At 35.0% G+C, this 23,654-nt stretch overlaps 1 protein-coding gene across 3 annotated transcripts; it reads right to left on the reverse strand.

The window, feature by feature from the left end:
* Positions 1 to 17,172: 17,172 nt before the first annotated feature.
* On the reverse strand, positions 17,173 to 23,195 carry LOC114297239 (uncharacterized). Of its 3 annotated transcripts, XM_082894371.1 has the most exons (10): positions 22,688 to 23,193; positions 19,850 to 19,903; positions 19,632 to 19,751; positions 19,405 to 19,524; positions 19,161 to 19,296; positions 18,754 to 18,924; positions 18,115 to 18,270; positions 17,919 to 18,025; positions 17,737 to 17,827; positions 17,173 to 17,438 (listed from the first exon to the last, which is right to left on the reverse strand). In XM_082894371.1, the coding sequence occupies exons 1-10, from the start codon at positions 22,894 to 22,896 to the stop codon at positions 17,394 to 17,396; spliced, it is 1,209 nt and encodes a 402-aa protein (XP_082750497.1). In that variant the 5' UTR covers positions 22,897 to 23,193; the 3' UTR covers positions 17,173 to 17,393. The 3 variants fall into 3 exon arrangements, with proteins under 3 accessions (XP_082750497.1, XP_082750496.1, XP_082750498.1); XM_082894370.1 differs by lacking the exon at positions 17,173 to 17,438 and having other exon boundaries at positions 17,451 to 17,827; positions 22,688 to 23,195; XM_082894372.1 differs by lacking the exons at positions 17,173 to 17,438; positions 19,632 to 19,751; positions 19,850 to 19,903 and having other exon boundaries at positions 17,451 to 17,827.
* Between the last annotated feature and the right edge of the window lie 459 nt (positions 23,196 to 23,654).

A 23,654-nucleotide genomic window follows, 5' to 3' on the forward strand; every position in this document is an offset into this window, starting at 1 on the left:
ATTACACACAAATACCCTCAATTACCTAACAAATCCACTCCTGAATTGAACTGAACCCGACTTGCCTATTCCACCACCGTCTTCACTTCAGAATTGTTTTGCCCAATATTGAATCCACAACGCCAATGTTAAATCCATGACGATGAGCTACTCTAAAATTCACCAAAGTTTCAATCCCAAATTCTCTGAAATCCACCGAAAAACACATCTCTTTTGTGAATGAAATAATAAAAACAAACCCCTTGATGATATCAATATGAAACTCATAGATCCATCGATCACTCTCAAATCATCAAGGAAATCAATATATAAGCGCGCTTCAATATTGAAAACCTTGGTAGCTCTCCACTTTGAGAATTTGGATGGGTTCAACCCTAAAAATAGTAAACAATGCACTTTATACTGAGCAGAGTTGCGAAGACCGCTCGAGCGCACACTTTACCACTCAAGCGGTGTGACAGAAAGGCCATGCTCACATATAGGCAAATAGCTCGAACGTAACATCCACTGTTCGAGTAGTAAAACAAGTTTTCCAGAAGTTCTAAATGTAGGCTGAAATAATGGAAGCACAACTTGTACATAGTCAGCAAAGTGGCAAATAAGAAATACTCAAGATATGGAATGTCAACACAAACTCTTTTACACAAGTACAATTCGGGTTAGATTCGCATCTAAACACTCACAGTCTCACTGAAACAAAAGGGTGAATAAAATTACAATTAAAAGGAGTTTTACCAAATGGGATTGCCAATTACAAAACTTAACAGAGATCAAATTTTTTTGTCATTAACAATTAAAAACATTTGGGGACCAAATATTTTTACCCTTTCACCGCGAAAAAGTCAGGGCAACGAAATTCTAAAATTGAATACACGCGTACAAAAAGTTAGACTCTCTCTCTCTCTCCCCCCTCAGCCCTAATTTGCCAAATTCACTCTCTCGTTCTAAGTTTCCAATGGAGATCTGAGCTCTTCAGCTTCTATCGATCTCATTTTCATGATCAATCGATCTCTATCTAAGACTCCTCTTGCCCAACATGCCACGATCGATCTCATTTTCATGGCTCCAACGCAGATCTAAGTTCGTTGGCTTCAATCCGAAGGTAAATCATTGATCTTCATGGCTACTGAGATCTTCATCTTCACACACAATTTTCTAAGATCGTCTATAATTTTTTTTTGAGCTTCACACACACACACCCATAGATATATATAGATTCTGAGATCTTCTATCATTTATTCTTGGGTTAAGTACAAAAAAAAAATCATATGTATCAATTTTAAGAAGTAAACAACAATTCCAATCAAACAATCAAGACAAATCGACACGATGATTTTACGTGAAAAAATCACAATTGGACACCTCCAATTGCGATAAAAAACCACGGGCAACAGCCACAAAACAATCCACTAAGAAGATATAAAGGAATTATACAGGTATACTCTCAATTACCTAGCGAATCCACGCCCGAATTGAACCAACCTCTATGTGCCTCTTCCAACCCCGTCTTCACCTCGGAATTGTCTTGACGATGAGCCACTCCGGAATCCACCAAAGCTTCAAGCTCGAATTCTTCAGAATCCACCGAAGAACAACTCTCTCTTTTGTGTAGAACAAACAAATAATCCTTTGAAGTACACTCTTTAAACCATGAATTGAATGCTCAATTAAAACATCAAAGAAAACTAGCAAAATATCTCCAAATATAAACCGTAGAACCCAAAAAGAAGATCTGGAAAGTAATCCTAACATCTGATAGAAACCCATATTTATAGAAAATTGTCCCGCGATCTCCGCTCGAGCGTCAGATTGGCCGCATTTATAGAAAACTCATAGCCAACTTTGAATGCATTTTTGCATTTTGCTTCGGCCGCGAGCTGACCGGGCAGCTCGACCCCCGTCATAATCAGCGAAGTGGCAATCTTGAAAGCATTAGCATCACAAACTTCTCTGCAAGGCACAATTCGGGTTGGATTCGCATCTAATAAACTCATAACCTCACTGAAATAAAAGTGCGAAAACAAACACAACTGAAAGGAGTTTTGTCAAACAGGATTGCCAAGAATAAAAACCTAACAATCTCCCTCTTTGGCAATGCCGTGACAAAACGCACCTAAGAAATAAAATCCTAATCACCCCAACCCATTATAGCCAACAAAAGCATACTTCTTTCTCAAGGTCATGATGTGCAAAACAGTTATTAGTGCCACACTCTCCAAAACAACTATTAGTCCCACAAGAGTATAGTAAAAAACAATAGACATATGACACGACTATCTTGAAACATGAGATGGAAAACATGAATAGATGAAAACTAAGACACATGCAAAACAACTTTCTCCCCCTTTTTGTCACGAATTGACGAAGGAAGCTCAAACAACAAAAACAAGATCATAAACCACACAAGCAATGATATGATGATGTAAATATCAGGAGCATGCAAGAAGGAAATAATAAGCAAACAGTGCATAGCAACATGCAAAACATATAGCCAATCTCCCTTACCAAACATATCAAAGTGTTCATACTAAACAACTCTTGCAATGAAAAACCAAATTCCCTTACCAACCCAAATCAAGATGAACCAAACTTCCCCTCACTAAAAGCAACCGCAAACACTGAAAACAGTGAACAAGAAGAAAACGACAAAAGAAATATGGTGGAGCAAGCAAGAAATCTCAGATTTGTACCTTAAAACACACAAGATTATCCAAGAAACATAATTACTTGAAAACACAACGTGCACAGTCTATAGAAGATTCCTCATAAAAGAAAGTGATGCATTATGAGAAAAGTATAGATCCCATGATAAGAGTGTGTGTGTGACTCTTGGAGTTCAACAAACACTAGATTCAATCCTAGTAGTGATCTGAAAGTTGGACCTCTAACAAGAGAATCTAAGCATAAAAAAGGAAAGTCAAACCACTAGGAATCAAGGGATATTTGTTGAGTAAAGGCGGAGGCTCCCCCTCAATCAATGAATCTTTTTTTTTTTTTCTTCACATTTTTTCTTTTCTTTCTTTTGCACATTTCTTCTTCTTCTTCTTCTTTTTCTTTTTCTTTTTCTTTTTCTTTTTCTTTTTCTTTTGCACACTCACTGGCGGCTGACACGCTCAAGAGTATGGAAACCGAACCAGAGAAGCATGGTTATAATAAGGATGGCCTGGTTAGTGACTCTGAGGTAGTCTTTTCCTCATGGCTGGACTCAAAGAATAGAGGGGAAAGCTGTGGAGATGCAAAAAGATGGAAGATGGTTAAGAGACTCAACATCACCCATGATATGCTAGTATACGTCAATTCCTCTAGAAACGCAAAAGATCAATGACAGAAGTCCATATAGAAAAAATAATCACCAAGGCGGAAGACTCAAAAATTTGCTAATCCAAGAGTGTGTACAGAATGAGACATACTAATCAAAAAACACACACTCCAAAATGAGTAAAGACCACAAAAAACACACATATATTAACATGTAATGGATATTCTCATCAATTCCAATATGCACCAAGGACCACTCAAAAATTTTAAGCTTGCTAAACCATACAAAGAAAACCTTTTTGGGATTTTTTTTTTTTCATTTTTTTTTTTATTTTTCTAAACAAAGCAAGACAAAAAAAACGAACATGCACACATTTTTTTCTCATTAAAAAAAACACACAGAAACCCAAAAACTAAAACAAATAAACAAATTAACACAAGTCAAGTTTTCTCACCAAAACCGCTTTAGTATAAACAAAGTTGTGAGCATTGCGGTTCTTGGGTGGTGTCTTGACGTTGTGGCTCCCTTTGCTTTTAATGGGAACCCGTCTCGACTTGGTTTCCAACTTCCTAGTTTTAAACTAGGCAAATACACTCTCCCATGCAACTTATAACAATAAGGGCGAATATGACCATGCATACCAAAATGATGACAAGTAAAAACAGGGTGCACAGGGTGTACTTTCTTTTCTTTTACCTTACCAACTCTAGGAAGTTTGAGAAGTCCATCCTTATGTTGAAGTTTTTGTCCTCTCTTTCCTTGAGTTCTTGTATCATGAGATGTGTAAGCACTCTGTTTATGCTCTTTCTTACCACCAAACCCAATGCCACTCTTGTCAGAACAAATTTGTTGAGACCCAATGATATTGTCCAAAGTCTTTGATCCTCTGTTCCAAAGACCAATGGTAGCCATAGCACACTTGAGTTCTTCCTCTTTCTTGACCATTAGTTCTTCCAAAGCAACTTGAGACATCTCGAGAGTTTCAATCTTTTCTTCATATGTTGCATAGATTTGCTGTAGCTCATTCCTCTTTGTCTCACAAGTCAAGAGTTTTGCACAAAGAGCTTGTCGATCATTAGAAATCTTAAGGGCATCGTTCCTAGCCTCGGAAATCTCTTTCTTCAATTTGACATTCTCACTTTCACATGCTTTGAGTTTCATAGTGAGTTTGTCATTCAATTTGGATAAGTTAAGAGATTTCTTATACAACTTTTCATAAGCTTGCTCAAGCTCTTCATCATCACTACTCGAGGATTCATCATCAGTGGTATTCTCAATCGGCCTCTTCGGATACTCTGTTCGTCCTTTAGTTTCAGAAGCCGCCATGAAAGCAAGGAATTGTTTATGTCCCTCTTCACCTTGATCTTCATTGTCACTTTCAGCTTTATCAGATTCCGATTCATCATCCCAAGTGATAGCGAGGGCTTTCTTCTTCCTCAACCGAGTGGGGCATTCTAGAGCAAAGTGGTCAAATCCTTGGCATTCATAGCATTGGACTCTTCCAGAGTTCCCTTGTATCTTTCCTTTCTCCTTCTTGGCTATAGGATTAATTTTGAGTTTATCTTTGCCTTTAGATTTATGAGTATGAGTAGATTCCAAAACTTTAGGATTCTTTTTCAGAAAAGATTTTTTAAATTGTTTTATAAAAGCATCCGTAATTTTGGAATCTATCTCACAATCCTCATCAGAATCCTCTTCAACTCTATGAGCACTACTATAAGCAATAGTATCTTTTTGTTTCTTTTTGAAATTCCTATGTGCCTCATAAGTTTGGAGATTTCCAACCAACTGATCCAGCTTGAGGTTGTCAACATCTTGAGCCTCCTCAATAGCCGTAACTTTTGGTTGGAACCGATCGGGCAAGGATCTCAAAATTTTTCCCACAACTTTGAATTCTGGTATTTTTTCACCTAAATTGAAGCTGGAATTTACAATGTCACTCAACTTCGCATAAAATTCATCAAAGGTCTCACTATCTTTCATTGAAAGGTTTTCGAAACTAGACGTGAGCCTTTGAAGTTTTGAGCGTTTAACAGAAGGAGTGCCCTCATTAATAGTTTATAAGATATCCCAAGCCTTTTTTGCGACTTCACAATTGCAAATTCGACGAAACTCTTCAGGTATGACAGCGCAAAAGAGAGAATTGATAGCTTTACTATTCCAGCTACTATTTTGGTAGTCAATTGTGTCCCACTTTTCAATTGGTTTGGGGAAAGTTACTCCATCAATGGTAATTGTTGGTTCGGTCCACCCATTCATGACAGATTGTCAAACTTTTTCATCTATAGATTTCAAAAACGATCTCATCTGAGCTTTCCAAAAAGAATAATTGGATCCGTCAAGTAGGAGTGGTCGAACCGTAGAATTTCCCTTACGAATTGAATCCATTATCACAAATCAAACAAGATCTCGCTCAAAAGTTTTAAAAAACAAACGAGCAACCCACTTTGATACCAAATGAAAAGTCTAGAAATCCCCTAGATGTTGATTTGTGATTATGTATTAATTTTAAGAAGTGAACAACAATCCCAATCAAACCACAATTGGACACCTCTAATTGTGATAAAAAACCACGGGCAACAGCCACAAAATAATCCACTAAGAAGATATAATGGAATTACACAGGTATACTCTCAATTACCTAGCGAATCCACGCCCGAATTGAACCAACCTCTATGTGCCTCTTCCAACCCCGTCTTCACCTCGCAATTGTCTTGACGATGAGCCACTCCGGAATCCACCAAAGCTTCAAGCTCGAATTCTTCAGAATCCACCGAAGAATAACTCTCTCTTTTGTGTAGAACAAACAAATAATCATTTGAAGTACACTCTTTAAACCATGAGTTGAATACTCAATCAAAACATCAAAGAAAACTAGCAAAATATCCCCAGATATAAACCCTAGAACCCAAAAAGAAGATCTGGAGAAGTAATCCTAACATCTGACAGAAACTCGTATTTATAGAAAACTGTCCCGCGATCTCCGCTCGAGCGTCAGATTGGCCGCTCGAGTGGACCTATGCTCGAGCGCGGAAAGTTCCGCTCGAGCGGGAAAAAACAACATCTAGTATTTTTGCAGGCGAATAAACTTCTGGAACTCAGTATTCTCCGCTCGAGCAAGGGAATGTCCGCTCGAGCGGACAGGCAACTTTGAATGCATTTTTGCATTTTGCTTCGGCCACGAGCTGACTAGGCAGCTCGACCCCCGTCATAATCAGCGAAGTGTCAATCTTGAAAGTATTAACAACAAAACTTCTCTGCAAGGCACAATTCGGGGTGGATTCGCATCTAATAAACTCATAGCCAACTTTGAATGCATTTTTGCATTTTGCTTCGGCCGCGAGCTGACCGGGCAGCTCGACCCCCGTCATAATCAGCGAAGTGGCAATCTTGAAAGTATTAAAATCACAAACTTCTCTGCAAGGCACAATTCAGGTTGGATTCGCATCTAATAAACTCATAGCATCACTAAAATAAAAGTGCGAAAACAAATACAACTGAAAAGGAGTTTTGTCAAACAGGATTGCCAAGAATGAAAACCTAACAACAAAGTTTCACATGTTTTTCACTTTAAACCTACTGTTTCAATTTCGACAAATTAAACTCTAGAGTTCCATCTATGTTTCAATATGCCCCTTTGGTCTATGTCTGTTTGTGTATGTTAACGGAGAATTGTTTTGGAATTTAAAGTGAAAAACACTAGGGTTTAAAGTGAAAAACGCGTAAAATCTTCAGTTTTTTTGTAATTAAGATTTTTTTTTAAAACGTTACAAAAAATTTATTAAAAGAACAATTATCAAATCCCTTCTCAAAATAGTACTCTAGGCCTGTGAAAATTTTTAAAGTTGTTTTTTGAAAACACAACTTCGAATTTCGATTTGTGTTTTGAGAACAAATATTCAAAAAATAATCTAAATTTAAAAAATAAGTTTAAAATAACTCATCTTTTTTATAAAAAAAAAAACATATTTAAAAATGACATGAATTTAATAATAACACAGGATTTATGAATTTAAGGGCCAGGCATTGAGAGGTTTCTTCATGTGATTCATGTATCAACCTAACTCTTGCTACTTTCTATCAAAAGAAAATGAGTTGTTTGGTGTAATTTATTATAAATCAAAAATTGATAATTAGAAAATATAAGTCAAAAGTACCAATTCCCCGCTTTCAAATGGTGTGTTTAGTGTAGTTTATTGTAAGTTAAAAGTTGAAAATCTAAAAGCAAATGGCAAAAGTACCATTTGTCCAGATTTCAAAAATCTGTTTTTTTCAACTTATTTAAGTTATTTTTAGCTCATAAAGTCAAAGTTGTACCAAACAATCTACCACAAACTTCCAAAATAAAAAATTATGAACAAGTTAGATAAGTTGCACTAAACAATACCAAAAAACTTTTTTTTAAAACTTATTTAAGTTATTTTTACCTCATAAGTTGTAAACAAATTGCACCAAACGCTCTAACGCAAACTAAAAAAAAAAAGAAAAAGAAAAAAAAGAAAAGAAAGAGTGAATTACATTTCAGATAGATCTTCTTACATAGTGATCAAAATTAGGGACGAAATCAAAATTTTATCATTGGAAGAGTAAAAATTTAAATAAAAAAATTTCATCATATAATCAATCACACATTTACATATACAATAAGATATGTATGTTATATATAGGCACAACAAAATTAAATATTAGGGGTAATTACATAAAAAAAAAATTCTAAGGTTTCACTTTTTTTTCACTTTAAACCACAAAATGGTTCTCATTTACCTTAAACAGACAAAAATGGATTGGGGGTGGGGGGACACATTGAAATATGGATGGAATTTCAAGATTTAATTTGTTGAAATTGAAATATTGGGGTTCAAAATGAAAACGCATAAAACCTTGTTTTGTTTTTATTTTTGTTTTTTTGTTTTGTTTTGTTTTGTTTTTGTTTTTGTTTTTGTGTGTGTGTGTGTGTGTGTGTAATTAGCCCTCTATTCTTCATCTGCATTATTATTATTATTATTATTATTATTATTATTATTATTTTTTTTTTTTTTTTTTTATTATTATTATTATTTTTTTTTTTTTTGGCAAAGATATACAATTTTGAGGAAATTGATTTGGTTTCTACCAAAGATCATAGCAATTTGGTGCGTTTTCTCTCTCTCTCTCTCTCTCTCTTCTATACATACATATATACATGTATCTATAAAAAACATAGTAATTAGTTCAAGTTTTTGTCCAATTGAACAGATTTTAAGGAGGTTATGGGTTCGACTCCTTTTAAGGAGTTCAATTAGGAGGCAAGCACTTGGTGCTTTGTAAGGGTGAGGATACTAATTAACTCTCATAGGTGCTAAAAAAAAAAAAACCTCTGATGCTATTAAGATTGTATGTTAATGTCCATGAATTGTAATAAAATTCAATTGTTCAGGCTTCAATTGGTGTTTTAATTATCTTCTTTGTTTGTTGTGATGCATAGATTTTGAACTCATTAAGCTACACATCTGTATACAATCACACAAAGACTGCTAGTGCCACAGATTTGCAGTGCTTTTAGGAAAAGAACTTTTAGATCTCCTTTTGTTTTTATTAGAATTTTCTAATGTTGTATCTTTCTTGCAATTAATCTAGATCATATATAAAATATTTATATTCCCTAATGGATCTTTCTAAAAGCAGTGGTTGAACTGTTGTTAAGGCTTGGCTAGTGCAGCTGACAACATACTCAATAACAGTCCAGCTTTAGCTCTCATGTTGACAATGGTTGGGATGCTCAAGAGTATTATAAGATTATCATTTCCTTTGATCTAGATCCAGCTTGAACTCTCAAGATTATGTTCCACGTGGAAACTGAATTCGCAGGAGCCGAAAAGGGTAGTTATTTGTTTATCCAGTAGCCACAAATACAATTTTCTGCTGTTTATTATGGATTTTTTGACCAGCAATAATTAAATGTGACCAAGAAAGCATATTTAGTAGTTTAATTTTACCATGAAATGCTCTATGGTACCTTGTGAATATCATTTTACCCTTGAAAATTTTAAAGTATATTAAGACATGAATATTTTCTCTGTGAGCTCTTGCCCTTAGACATGAGAACTTGATGAATCAGACACTTAAAAACTATTGAAATTCTTTGAACTCATATTTCTCATTACAATTAAAAACTGTGGCTTACACTTGTTTATATGCTATATCTAAAGCATACAAAATAACTAACTGTAAACGACTCTAAACAAACTAACTAACTCATAACAAACTAGCTAACCACCACAACTAATTCCATTGTAGCATGTCCTCAGAAGACTAGGCTTACAGAGCTGTGATGGTGCAGCTCTAACAGACAAAGACAGTTGTCCATGAGATGGTGATGAAAGCTGAGTGCAGTGAGCAGATGGTGATGAAAGCTGAGTGCAGTGAGCAGAGGAAGCAGATGATACTGATGATATTTCTTCAGCCCCCGAGTGCAGTGAGCAGAGGAAGCAGATGATACTGATGATATTTCTTCAGCCCCCCTCAAGCTGATAGGGGAAGGAAACACTAACAGCTTGTCATGAAGATAATGAAATCTGGAAGGAGACAGAGGCTTAGTAAAAATATCAGCTACCTGATCCATGGTAGGAATATACTTAAGTTCAATCTGTTTGGAAACAACTTTTTCCCGAATAAAATGACAATCGATTTCTATATGTTTGGACCTAGAATGGAAAACAGGGTTGGATGCTAATGCCATGGCAGATAGACTATCACACAAGATTACAGGAGTAGTAGAAGAGGAAACACAGAAATCCTTAAGTAATTCTTGAATCCAAGTGGGCTCAGCTGTGGCATGAGCTAAGGCTCTATACTCTGCTTCAGTTGATGATCTAGAAATGGTGGCTTGCTTTTTAGCTGACCAGGAAATCAAGTTTGAACCAAGATATACACAATAGCTAGAGGTTGATTTGTGATCAAGACTATCACTGGCCCAGTTAGAGTCAGAGAAGGCAGATAGATCAAACGGACTATGTGTGAAAGAGAGACCATGATGTAGAGTCACTTTGACATATCGGAGGAGCCTTTTAACAGCCTGAAAATGAGCATTTGTAGGGAGATGCATAAACTGACAAGCTTGATTAACTGAATAGGAGATATCAGGTTTGGTGATAGTCAAATATTGCAGTCCACCAACTAAACTTCTATATAGTGAGGGCTGAGAAAAAAAAATAGAGAATCAGCTGCAGAACACACAGCTTTAACAATCATAGGAGAAGAACATGGTTTGCAGTTTGCCATTCCTGCTTTGTGCAATAATGCAGCAGCATATTTGGCTTGAGATAAGAAATACCCATGTGCAACAGGCTGAACTGAAATGCCCAGAAAATAAGACAAAGAACCAAGATCTTTCATGGAAAAGGCCTTGTGCATGTGCTCAAGAAGCAGAGCAATGAAAGCAAAGTCACTACCAGTTAGCAAGATGTCATCAACATACACCAATAGCAAAGTGAGACTAGTAGAAGTTTTTCTGATAAAAAGAGAGGCATCAGACAGACTATTGGTGAAGCCTTGCGAAAGCAAGAAAGCAGAAAAAGTGGAGTACCAAGCCTGAGGAGCTTGCTTAAGACCATACAAGGCCTTCTTGAGTTTGCAAACATGAGAAGAAGACTATTCAAACCCTGGAGGTTGCAGCATATAGACTTCTTCCTGAAGAGTGCCATGAAGAAATGCATTGGAAATATCAAGCTGTTTGATAGTCCATTGTGATTGAAGAGCAACACTTAAAAAGATGCGAATTGTGGGTTGTTTAGCCACGGGACTAAAAGTCTCATGGAAATCAATTCCCTCTTGTTGCAAAAACCCCTTTGCCACCAATCTAGCTTTATAACGAGCAGTGGTACCATTTGAATCTCTTTTAATGCGAAAAACCCATTTGCACCCAATGGCAATTTTATGAGAAGGAAGAGGAACAAGATCCCAAGTGCCTTGGTTTTGAAGAGCTTGATATTCCTCCTTCATGGCTTGAAACCACACAGGAGATTGAAGAGCAGCTTGAACAGATGTGGGTTCAGTGTCAAGAGAGAAACACATCTGAACCTACATTTTTATCTCTACTCTATGTTTTATATATGCCTCAAGTATTGATGCTCCATATCTTTAATTTTAGGAATCTTACTTTCGTAATGTCAATGATTGGATGTAGTTTAATTTTTTATTCTCACAATATATTTGTGTTTTCTATGAATACATTTATTTTTGGACTTATTTCTAAAGATGTTAAACAATATTACGATTCATGATATGATACACCATTTAGAAAATAGAAAACTAATACATAATTCATATCCAGATATGATTTATAATGTGCATCTTTAGCACCGTGTTTAGTTGGGAAATTTTGGAAGTGATTTAGTAAGGGAAAGAGAAAAAGTAAGTGAAATATGAATAAAATATACCTACATTTTATTTAGTTTCACAAACTTTTTCTATTTCTTTTTCCAAATCCCTTCCCAAATCCCCTAACCAAATATAACATAAAAGATGTGTTTCAGTTCCAGCATCATTATGTATGCTTGATATGCTTACATAAGAACATTAAATACCCCTGGCTTCGTTTGGCAAGTTTAGCTGGGACTAAATAAGTCATTAAAAGGGAAAACACGCTAAAAAATCAATAAGATAAAATATCACATTCAAATTATAATCATTTTATTTTTTCTATTACAAAAGTAAAAAAAGTTAACCCAAAAAAACTTTTTATTTGAGCTAAAATAATATAAAAAAAAAAACTAAAAAGCCAACTAAAAAAGCCAATTGTCAAACGGCAACCGAGTTTACCAGACTCTATTCTATTCATCTAAAATCATTTGGATATTTTTACTTGAGAAAAATTTGGCAGGGAGAAATTTCATGTTCACTTTGCGAAGTTAATAGAACTTTAGTATAATTATTTCCCAGTTTAGATTTTGCTTCTATGGGTTAGTGACGTGTGAAATCCCAATATGCTCTGCTTCAATCAATACAACAAAATTAATTATTTACGACTTTACAGTTATGACGTGCATTTGATGCATGTTTTATGAATTTTTTTTTTTATTTGCAAGTCGTTAATGATTTATCAATAATGAAATACATACCATGTAAGTCATTGATTCATATATTTATGACATACAAAAAGTGTTGTAAAAAATTTACACGTTTACAACTTGCAAAAAAATGCTGTGAAATATTTGCACTAACACTACTAAAAGCCAGACTTTTTGCGATGGTCTTAAACGTTGCAAAAGGTCCACATGCCGTTGCAAAAAACTTTTTGCGATGGAGAAGCGATGGAAAATGAGGCGTAACGGAAGGGGCGTGACAAAAGGTATTTGCGACAGAAAGTGACAGTAAATCAATGACTTTTGCAATTGTTTAACCTAGCACAAAAAAGCGAGAAAAACATCACTTTTTGCAACGGTTTAGAATGTCATAAAAAACTTTTTAGAGAACGTATTTTCAAATTTTCAATCTAGAACCAAACTATAGATTCAAAAAATCAGTCCAAACCTACTGAATTAGACTGTACCAGTTCGAATTGTGAATTTTTCATATTTCTTACTCAGCCCTAAGGGATGCTTAAGGCCATTTCTCAAGTCTTCCTTTACTGTTCTTTCTCCTTTTCTTTTTCGTTTTCGTTTTCTTTTTATTTTTCTTTTTCTTTTTCTTTTTGACAGGTTCCAAAGAAAATTTGTACGTCTTCTTGAATATAAATTCTACAAAGTAAGAATAAAAAAAAAAAAAAAAAAATCAAAGAATTAAAAGTAAGCCCATTTCTCAAGTCTTCCTTTACTCTTCTTTCTCTTTCTCTTTCTCTTTCTCTTTTTCTTTTTCTTTTTCTTTCCCTTTCTTTTCAACATGTTCTAAAAAAAAATTGTTGTCTTATTGAACATAAATTATACAAAGTAAGACAACAAAATAAAATAAAAAATCAAAGAATTAAAAGTAAGACTAGTGGTGCTCTAGTTCCAAAGAAAGTTTAAAAGATAAGTGAGAGTTTAAAATCTACAACATTTAAACAACGTAAAAATGATAGAATAGTGGCGTATGTACGGTTGTTGTGCCTCAGGAACTAAAAGGTTAAGTTGTGCTAATTATAGAGGTTGGTTCTAAAATTAATTCGAAAGAAGAAACAAATAGTGAATTTGGTCGAATGGACTAAAACTAAAACTAAAGTTAAATGAAACAAAAATAAAGTGGTATTTAAGAATTGAAAGGAATGTATGGTTTTAAATCTACTGCAGCTTGGTAATCTTAATTATTACATCAATTTTGGGAATCAATTAATTAATATGACCATACCTTGGTGTGGTTACAACTACGTCATTTTTTTTTTATCAGCAAAATAACTTTATTGATAGTATCAAACATACATACATATGGATAACATCAATAAAGTGAAGGCGAGCAAAAAGTATCATAGCGAAACCCTTCATCCCAACTATGTTGGGACCAAGGGAAACACCCAATCATATGCTAGCTTAAGCCAAAGGGGTGGCGAGAAGTCAAATCCAAAAAAACAGAACAACCATTCCAGCTTCTAAAACTCAAAAAACAAAACAGAACAAAAAAACCATCCCCACCAGACCGAAATCAGCCACAAAAAAACAAAAAAAAATGCAGCAGCAAACAAAATACCCACAGCAGCAACTCCATATACTAGCACCTAGCAGAACAATACCTACAGCTAGCAGAACAATCATAAACTAGCAGCAACCAAATCACAGAACAACCATACCAGCTTCTAAGACTCAAACAACAAAACAGAACGAAAAAAAAAAACCATCCCCACCAGACCAAAATCAGCCACAGCAACAGCTCGATCCGCAAACAAAGAAAATACCCACAGCAGCAACTCCATCTTATCAGCAACTCAGAACCTACACCAGAAGATAAAACCTGTATCTTGCACCCACAACAGCACCTCCATCTTCATCTGAGTCTCAAAACAACCATACCAGTATCTAACCAACCTCACCCAAGCATAAGATAACCAAAACAGAGCAGCAGGCTTCAAAGCAGGCCACACAGCATCATACATTGTATTCATTCCAAAAAGAGAGCAAGCAGAACAAGGCAGATATACACAGCAGAACAGCTCCAAGACATTAAGACTCCAATATAGTAGCAGAACAGAATTCTAGCAGGACCTGCACTCATCTGAGCTACACCACCAACAACTCTTCTTACACCCCTTCCCACCAGCAGCATGCATCAGATTCCCATCTCCTTTAGACCAAATTCCATCTCCATTAGTCCGCCAAGTCAGCCACAGCTCGTGGGCTCCTCACTTGATGCAATTCCTGACTTGATGTAGATTTGATACAAACTGATGAATAGAGTAATCGCTTCCTACCCTACTAGACTTCATCCACATGGCTACTCTAACCTTGATGATGTCACAGAGAACTTCAAAATTGGGTTGAACCTTGTTGAAAATAACTTCATTTCTGTGTTTCCAAACAGACCAAAAATTGCTAAAGGTAGTACTTTCCAAATCTGTAATACCTTTTTTTTAAACTTCCAACCATTCCAACACTGCAACAAGTTATCCACTGAGCTTGGAATAACCCACTGCACACCCCACCATTTGATGATGCTGGACCATATTCTCCAAACGAACGGACAGTGAAGCATTATGTGGTTAAGTGATTCCTCTCCTGAGTTACACAAAGCACGAACATCACCCACATTTGTAGTAACAGCTCCAATTTTTTTTCAAAAACTCATTTGTCTTAATCATCCCCTTCCACACCAACCAAGTAAAGAATTGAGACCTTAGGGGAACTGCATTATTCCATGTTAAAGCAGATATATTTTTCATTGAACCCACAGACAACTCACACCAGTTAAACACTGACTTAACCTTGAAATAACCTGATCTGTCAGCTTTCCAGATGATATTGTCCAAATTCTCCAAACATAATACTAGCCCTGTTCCTAACTCCATTTTCAAGTTGCTCAGGTCCTCCTCTTCCCATGCCAATAAATTCCTTCTAAAGTTGAAACACCACTCAACATCACTGACTTTATTAACCAACATCTCTTTCAAAGTAACCTCTTTGTCATTTGAAATACTAAAAAGCCTCGGGTAATTCTCTTTAAGACAACCTCTGCCCATCCAATCATCCTCCCAAAACATAATCCTATTACCATTACCAATTTTAATTTCAACATTTTCCATAAAAAAAATGATGAAGTCTGGGATTTGAATGTGCTACTGATAATATATCACTCCATATCCTAGAGTTAGAACTATCAACCATGTGGAATGGAAACCAGTTCCCACCAACATTTCCATATCTGCTGCAAATTAGCTTTTTCCAAAGTGCATCGTCTTCAGATCCAAACCTCCACCACCACTTGGCAAGAAGGCTATCATTTACTGCTTTCAAGTCCCTTATGCCTAATCCCCCAAACTTTTTACCAGTTGCAACCTCCTTCCACTTCACTAGATGGATCTTCTTCTTCAAATCAGTATCTCCCCACAAAAAAGCCGCTTGAATCTTCTCAAGCTCCTTTACTATTCCAGGAGGTATTCTGAAAATTGACATGTAATAAATTGGTAAATTGGCCAGCACAGATTTAATGAGTGTCACCCTCCCGGCAAAGGAAAGCATCCTTCTCTTCCAACCAGCTAATTTAGTTTTGAACGTGTCCACTACAGGTTTCCAAGATTGCTTTCTTCTAAGATTAGCCCCTAATGGCAAGCCCAAGGTCACAACTAAAGGATACAAGCTCTTTGGCTTAAAGCATGTCCACTAAAGGTTACAACTACGTCGTTAAGAGAATTTATGTGATTGAGCTCATCAAAATCAAAACAGCTCTTTGGCTCAAAGCATCTATAAAGGATTTTCTCTTCTCAGTTGATGATTTTGTGTTCAGGCAATGGTGTTCGTAGGGGGCAATGGAGGATAGAGGGTGGAGGCCGGTGTTGTGCAAGCATAGTGGTCAAGGAGGTAGGAACTTAGAACTGGAAAACGAGATTCATACGATCTTTGTGGATAACCTACCAGAATCTATGGATCCAAAAGGGCTATGTAAATTATTTTCCAACTTTGGGATTGTGAAGGATGTGTTCATCCCCAACAAAAAAAGGAAGATGACTAGATCAAGATTTGGTTTTGTATGTTATGTATGTCCAGTGGCAGCGACTATGGCGGTTCAAAAAGCTCATGAAATCTGGTGTGACAACAGAGCTTTGAAAGTTAAAAGAGCAGATTTTGTACAAGGTAAGGAAGAAAAGCAGAGGCCACTTACTGCACCAGTTGGAAAATGCGTTATTGGCAATACCGGCAGAGTCCCAAATATGGTAAAAAGGGAAAAGTCTTACGCATAAGCATTATGTGGAAAAGGGCTAGCACACACTGCAAACATTAACATAAACGCTTTCAAGGAAGGAAATACTACAAAAACAGATAAAGATCACATTTTTTTTTTGTGTGATGTATGTTATTTAATCACACCTTTTAAGTTTTATTAAAGTGTGATCTTTGGGAGTGTGATTAAAAGGGGTCATTTTTAATCACACTTTTTAAGTGTGCTTAATAACATTTAGATCACACCGTTTAAGTGTGATTAAAAATATTTAGATCACACCTTTTAAGTGTGATTAAAAATATTTTGATCACACCTTTTAAGTGTGATTAAAAATATTTACATCACACCTTTTAAGTGTGATCTTTGGAAGTGTGATTAAAAAGGATCATTTTTAATCACACTTTTTAAGTGTGATTAATAACATTTAGATCACACATTTTAAGTGTGATTAACAACATTTAGATTACATCTTTTGAGCGTGATTAAAAATATTTACATCACATCTTTTAAGTGTGATTAATAACATTTAGATCACATCTTTTGAGTGTGATTAATAACTAATAAAATCTGTGATAAAAAAAGGATTTGACATATTTGAAAAATAATCAATATTATTTTTGTATGCACATTTGAAGAATGTAATACACACTATATACTATATTTTGAATCATAACCACATATTGAATAGAATAACGTCATATATTTCATAAATGGAAATTAAATATTCAAAAGTATATACAAAAGAATTAAATAAAAAAAAATTAACTGTGTTTACATATATTAAAAAATGAAAAAACTTAAAAAACTAAGTTCTTTAATTCTTGGACCATATTTTGCATTTCTCCAAAAAAAAATTGACCTGAAAAATGAAAACACAAATTAATCCAAAAACCGCTGATGCATATGAATAAACTAAAAAATTAATTCAGGAAACCAAAATAGGAACATTAATCATTTCTGCTTGATCTTAATTCAGCATAAAGGCTAAAATCTCCACAGAAAAGTGCCTACAAGCAGCAGTAAGAGAAACGAAGAGAGAGAGAGTGTGTCTACTTGATAATTGCCAAATTAGGAAAGTTATATATGAAAGCAACAATATTCCGTAGTTTGTTGACTAAAAATATATGAAAGCAACAAAAAAAAAAAAAAAAAAAAACCTTGTTTTCTCTTTGCCATGATCCAACATTTCCTGGTGCAGCCAACCCCACAAAAGCAAAGTTCGCGGTCATAAGTTGTTCATTAATGTACCTAAAACAAAAATTTTATATCAGATTCAATATCATTATACACTTGATAATGATGAAGAAGATAGTGTAGTTGAGCTAGGAGAGGTAGTTACTTGTCACGGACTAGTAATCGGCCACTAACTGTACCCCGTTGATCAGCATGAGGGAAGTCTTCTGAAAGAGGGAAATCATATGGCCAGCTTTGGGTTTCTATCAACATCTGAATATATGCATATGAGATGAGATTGTTAATTTTGTTTGTACTGATTAGATTTTATGTTGTCAAAAATTTCATGCCCAAAGTAGTACCTGTTCTTTGGCATCTTCCCAAAGTGTTAGGGCATCCTCTTCGACTGAAACTGAGTTTAGATAGATCAAAACAGGGCCAAACACCTTCTTCCATGGCTTGTCATCTCGCAATTTTATTGTCAGATTGTCCCCAGCATAATGGGTGCTGAAAAACATCTGAAGATAAATAACACAATCCTTTAACATTAACATCTAGTAGTAAGGAAATTTGTAAAAATTTATTTATATATAACATTTTCCACTTATTGAAAGTGCAAGGTTGTGCCTCAATAGGATAGATTTAAGTAGTAGGTCATGTGCTTAACTGGAAAGTTATGCTCTGTTCTCCATCAATTCCTTTTTCAGTCCAATTGTTGTGAAGTAGTTTGTCCTATAGATGTCATCATCATAATACAAAACAATATTTGTTCTTTTAGGCTTCGTTTGGGAAGTGGGAATTGGTCAAGAATTTGCATCTACATATATTACTTGTTTTGTTTTTTTTTTTTCTTGTCATGAAATTCATTTTGTAAATGGGCCACTGTGTTGGGCCAGTGAGTAAAATTGATGCCATTTGAAAGTGTGCTCTCTTGCAAAGCATGATATCTGAAGTGATTAATAGCAAAGGATTGTGCAAAGGGAACAATATCAGATACTTACAGATAAGGTGGTTGGGCCAACATGCGAGGTGAGATCTTGCTTGACAGGGCCACCTGTACGGAACTCATCGCTGGGTGTGATCATCCAGAATCCAACAGCTGGGTTGGAGCATATCCACCCATGAACCCGATTGTCTTTGTCATCACATGAGTATTGGTACTTATCATCCACCTACATAACACAACATCAAAAAAGAAAAAAAACTAGCATATCTAACTACACAAATGCAATCTTTCCTCTTGTGATTGTCAAGTCTTCATGAAGGAACAAAAATATCAAGAAGTTAACACTCTTGATGAATCACAAAAGGGCATTTTGGTCAATTCACAAAACCATTCCCACAAAACTTAGGAAATAGGACTGTCTTAGCAATAACTAGTAGGTGAATGAAAAATGGTCAAGCTTACCCCCCCAGTGAGCTCTGGATTGCTTGGATTTGTCAACATAACAGCTTCAGGGTAGTCAAGGACTAGGCCAGCTTCACGGTCTTGTGGCGTTGGCATGATCCTTTGCCTTTCATCCGATATAGCCATGTCCTGAAACCTAGTCATGTATCATATCAAGATTAAATTTTCCTTAAATTACTCTGTTCATGTCAAACCTAGTCAACAATTTAGAATAGCAGGACCATAACAATCATATATGTCTTACAGGCTTTCTTCAAGCTTGAATACAATCCTCCCTTGGTAGATGTTAATGTCAGGCCATCCCTCGGAGTGTTCAAGTATTGCATACAAGCAGAAACCGGGGTATCCACGCAGCATTATAAACCTGCAAATAATGTTTACAAAATCAACGTTGACAGATTAAAAATAAGCAGAACTTGTTAAGATCTGTTTGGCTGCAAATTAAGCTGATGCTAAATGCTTTCAATGAACCTTTTGTCTACATTCAGGGGCATTCCTATGTCATTTAGGAATGAATTCCATGTTCTTGTAAAAGAAATCTCTATTTGATTTTCATCTTCGATTACAACACTATAACGTGTCCCTTCTAGCCTGCATGAAAGCAATTCAAGTGGTTTAATTCATCTTTAGTGTATGGTTATATTGTTTTACATAACAGGTCTAATCTACGTAAGGAAAAAAAAAATTACCAGTCATATTTGCCACCAAGATGTGATGGATCGTCCCAAACGACATCCCAATACCTAAACTCAGTTTAATCCAATCAAACAAAGTGCAAATGGAGATTTTGAGTTAATTGTCCTTGATTAAATGCAGTAAAAGAGCTAATCTAAAGAACCAACTTAAAAAAATTTACGCGTGTACAATCAGTGTAATTTCGTTCCTTTCACCATAAAATCAGTCTTTTGTACTAATTGAAGAGTGCTTTTGTCTAAGAGTTCAATGTGTTAATCCATATTGGGTCTAAAAGATATAATTGTTGTATAAGGGCTGGAAACAAATCAAACTGTTCATAGCTCAAGGTGGAATCATTTGTTACAGGGTCTCAAGAATCACATGACCCATCCAAATAGTTTGTATTTTGTTGGTTTCTCTTCATTTTGTTTGTTTCTTTTCTTGGTGGATCACATTAACAAAAAGGATCTGCTATAATGTTTTTGGAGAAGTTTGAGATATCAGAATTAGGGTCTGAGAATTTACTCAGAATAGAGATGTATGGTGGAGATTAAATTCATAAAGTGTGAGGTCCACGAGTGAAATAAATTTAAATCATTAATTTTTATTTTTAAATAAATTCTGAATTTATAATATTGCCGAATTTTTTATTTTTATTTTTTTAGAGCTCTCCTTCCTTCCTCTTAGGATAGTTTGATGTCAGAGATTTTCGGATGTAAAGAAAAACCACCACTGTTACGGATTATATAAACAAGCATTATACCAATCCATACAAGTTAAGATATATGAACCAAGAGTAACACATTTTCTACATTGTATATAGCCAGAGCTATTTTGGAGATACAAAAATACAATAAATAGTGTTTGGTGTAGTTTAGTTAAAAATTCATAATTTAAAAGTAGAAGCTATAAGTATTTGGGTGATGATACATAATTCTAATACTAGAGCTCGGAGCTCTAGTGAGGTGGAAGAGAGAGAGAGTAGAGAGAGATAAATAGAGGAGTGTGGGCTCCACCTTCACATGAGCACTCTCCACATCATTAGAGCTGCATTAGAACTCTCAAGGTAATGATATATAGCTCTAATACTAGAACTCTAAATGGATTTCTAGTGAGGTGAAAGAGAGAGAGTAGAGAGAGATAGATAGAGGAGTGTGAGTCCCACATTCACATGAGCACGCTCCAGAAATCAACTATTTTTAGTTATTTTTAACTTATATATTATAAACAAAAACTCTACTAAATAATCTAACACAGAGATTCTCAAAATAAAAAATTTAAAACTATTCAAATAAACTACTTTAAACAGTCCCAATAGCAGGAAGAAGTTCCATTAAAATTGAAGCATCTAATTTTTTTGCAAGGACATGGTCACATGTATGCATTGCTAGGCGTGAAATGTTCTCTAGGCTACAGCTATCCTGTTCTCACTTTCAGATAAGCACGGGACAAATCTTTTTTTTTTTTACTTTTTGATGTTTTTTTTTTTTTTTGGGGGGGGGGGGTTGGGGGTGTTTATATTGTAGGGTGTTACTAATAGTACTTTACTTTTTTTTAATGAATTTGTATCCTTTTAATTTTTTTATTATAATTTTATTTCATTATAAAATTTTAATTTTATTCCATACTTCTCAAACTTTAATCCTAACCTTACTCCAACTCCAGCCACCTCCACCTGACTTCATAAACAAATTGAATTTAAAAACTATGTGGAAAATAACTTCCATTAGAGAATTAAATTTCAATACAACTCATGGTTGGATTAATAATTCAACTCCATCTCCATTTAGAATTATCGGTCTATGATCTAAATTTGTTTCATATATGACTCCACACAATGCTATTTCAATCTACACCACACAATTATTTTATGGGAAAAAATCTGATAAACTAGATAAATCTAGGTAACTAAGATTTCTTTTATCTTCATACTCCCATGATTGCAGGCTATTTTTTTTAATTGCCAAATCAATTTTGGCCATTGTCAAAAAGAAGAATGTTAGCCTAGTGACTGGTATGACACATGAATTACGGAGAAAAGAAAATCCACCTGGGTGCGCATGGCTAACATTATGCTATGCCTCCTATTGTGAAGTAAAACATATATTATATTTATATACTCCTAATTAATTCATGGTACCTTACTGTATTTTGCAGACTTTGATCTTATCCATTTTATGTGCGAGGGAGAATTTTCATCACAAATTTAATCGCTATGAAGTATGAATGTAAATTTATAATTGTTTTAAATTAAAAAAACAAAAAGAAGATCATCGCACTCATCACTAGACAATGTAATAGAATTTCTCTACTATAAATATGTAATGAAGAGAATCACAATCTGTATTTTGATTCAATATACTAATTAGTTTATATGGAAAGCCCATTGTATTCAAATTAATATTTTTATAATTTAGGATTTAGGATATTGGTCAGATTATATCTTATTTATATCTAATAATCTTTTCATTTTTAGGACCTCCCAATAAGTAAGAATTTGTAAACAGTGTGCAAAGATCTAGGGAAAGGTTTCTTTGTGAGTTGGAGGTGCAGGTGTTGTTGGGTCTTGCGGGGCTCACCACAGTTCCACTCGGATTATCTTACTAATTGATTTTTGTTCAATTATGTTTATAGATTATTTATTAAAAAAAAATTAATCTGATAACAGTAGCCAAAATTCTGTTCTACCATTTATACTCTTCAAAAGCTCTCCAATACAATCCAAACCCAAAATGACATTGCCTATGGAGCAATTGTAAACATAATCATAACTAGTTACTCTAGTTCAACAATTCTCACAATTCAAATCAAATCAATCATACACATGTATACAAGTGATAAAAAGAGCGAACCTTGAGGTGAAGAACACCGCCGCCCAAACCCCGATCACCGCCGGTGAACTCAAGCTGAGCTTCGTTATCGAAAAAGTAAGCCCCTTTCCGCTCAATCGACCCATTGGTAGGGGAGACCGATCCGACGAACGACGGCAACAAGTCAACGGCGCTGTGGAGATTGTTGAGCACAGGCCACGAAATCTGCAGAGGAAGAGCTGGAAGGACATCGTTGACTCTGAAGGGTACCTTCAGAGATTCCCCAAAATTCAAACCAAACACTAAACCTAACCCCAGAAAGTAAATTAACCCCAGCAACCACATGCTACGAGCAAACACTATCATCGTCAATATGTATGTACAGAATTGTGGTGATTGTGTATAGCCTTAGATTTGGGGTTTGAGGGAGGGAGGGAGGGCGTATTATGGGCGTAGAAGGAGGAGAGTTTGATCCATGGTTTGGGTTTGGACTGGTTCAAGTGACTGCTAGGGCTCGTTTGCCCTTTCGGCTGCTCCTCCGCCGAGCGGGAATAGAAAAAAAAAAAAAGGTGGGGAGGGGAGCGGGAATGGAAAACAAAAAGGGGCGGGAATAAAAAATAATATATATATATTTTTTTGTCAGAAATAAAATTTAAATAATAAAGTAATGTCGTTTAATTTTTATTTTTTTTCTGCGATAGGGTTGTCGTCATCAAAAAAATTTATTTTTTGTTAAAATATATATTTTTTTGTAGTTAATGAAACTTTTTTAAAAAAAATCTTTTTTTTTTAGTTACTAAGATTGAAAATTTATTTGTTTCATTTTTATTTTAATGAAAAAAATATTATTATTTTCTATTTGGTATATTTTCCACTAAAATTAAAGTTAATTTTATGTGGTCAATGAAAAATATTTTTCTACGGCCTATTTTTTTTTGTTATTAAAAATCATGAACTAATTTTTTGTGGTAGAGGAGAGGGAGTAGTAGTAGTGGTGAAGGTGGTGGAT

The sequence above is a fragment of the Camellia sinensis genome, chromosome 11, assembly GCF_055761805.1.
Source record: "Camellia sinensis isolate YWXY chromosome 11, ASM5576180v1, whole genome shotgun sequence".
NCBI classification, from domain to species: domain Eukaryota; kingdom Viridiplantae; phylum Streptophyta; class Magnoliopsida; order Ericales; family Theaceae; genus Camellia; species Camellia sinensis.

Bases quoted from the DNA above. Each gene is read 5' to 3' on its own strand.
- LOC114297239 (XM_082894370.1), bottom strand. From the start codon at position 22,896: ATGTCCTTCCAGCTCTTCCTCTGCAGATTTCGTGGCCTGTGCTCAACA. The intron at 19,904-22,687 runs GTTCGCTCTTTT...AACTGAGTTTAG, and splicing joins GCGGTGTTCTTCACCTCAAG to GTATTGGGATGTCGTTTGGG. The intron at 19,752-19,849 runs GTAATTTTTTTT...GCTTTCATGCAG, and splicing joins CTTGGTGGCAAATATGACTG to GCTAGAAGGGACACGTTATA.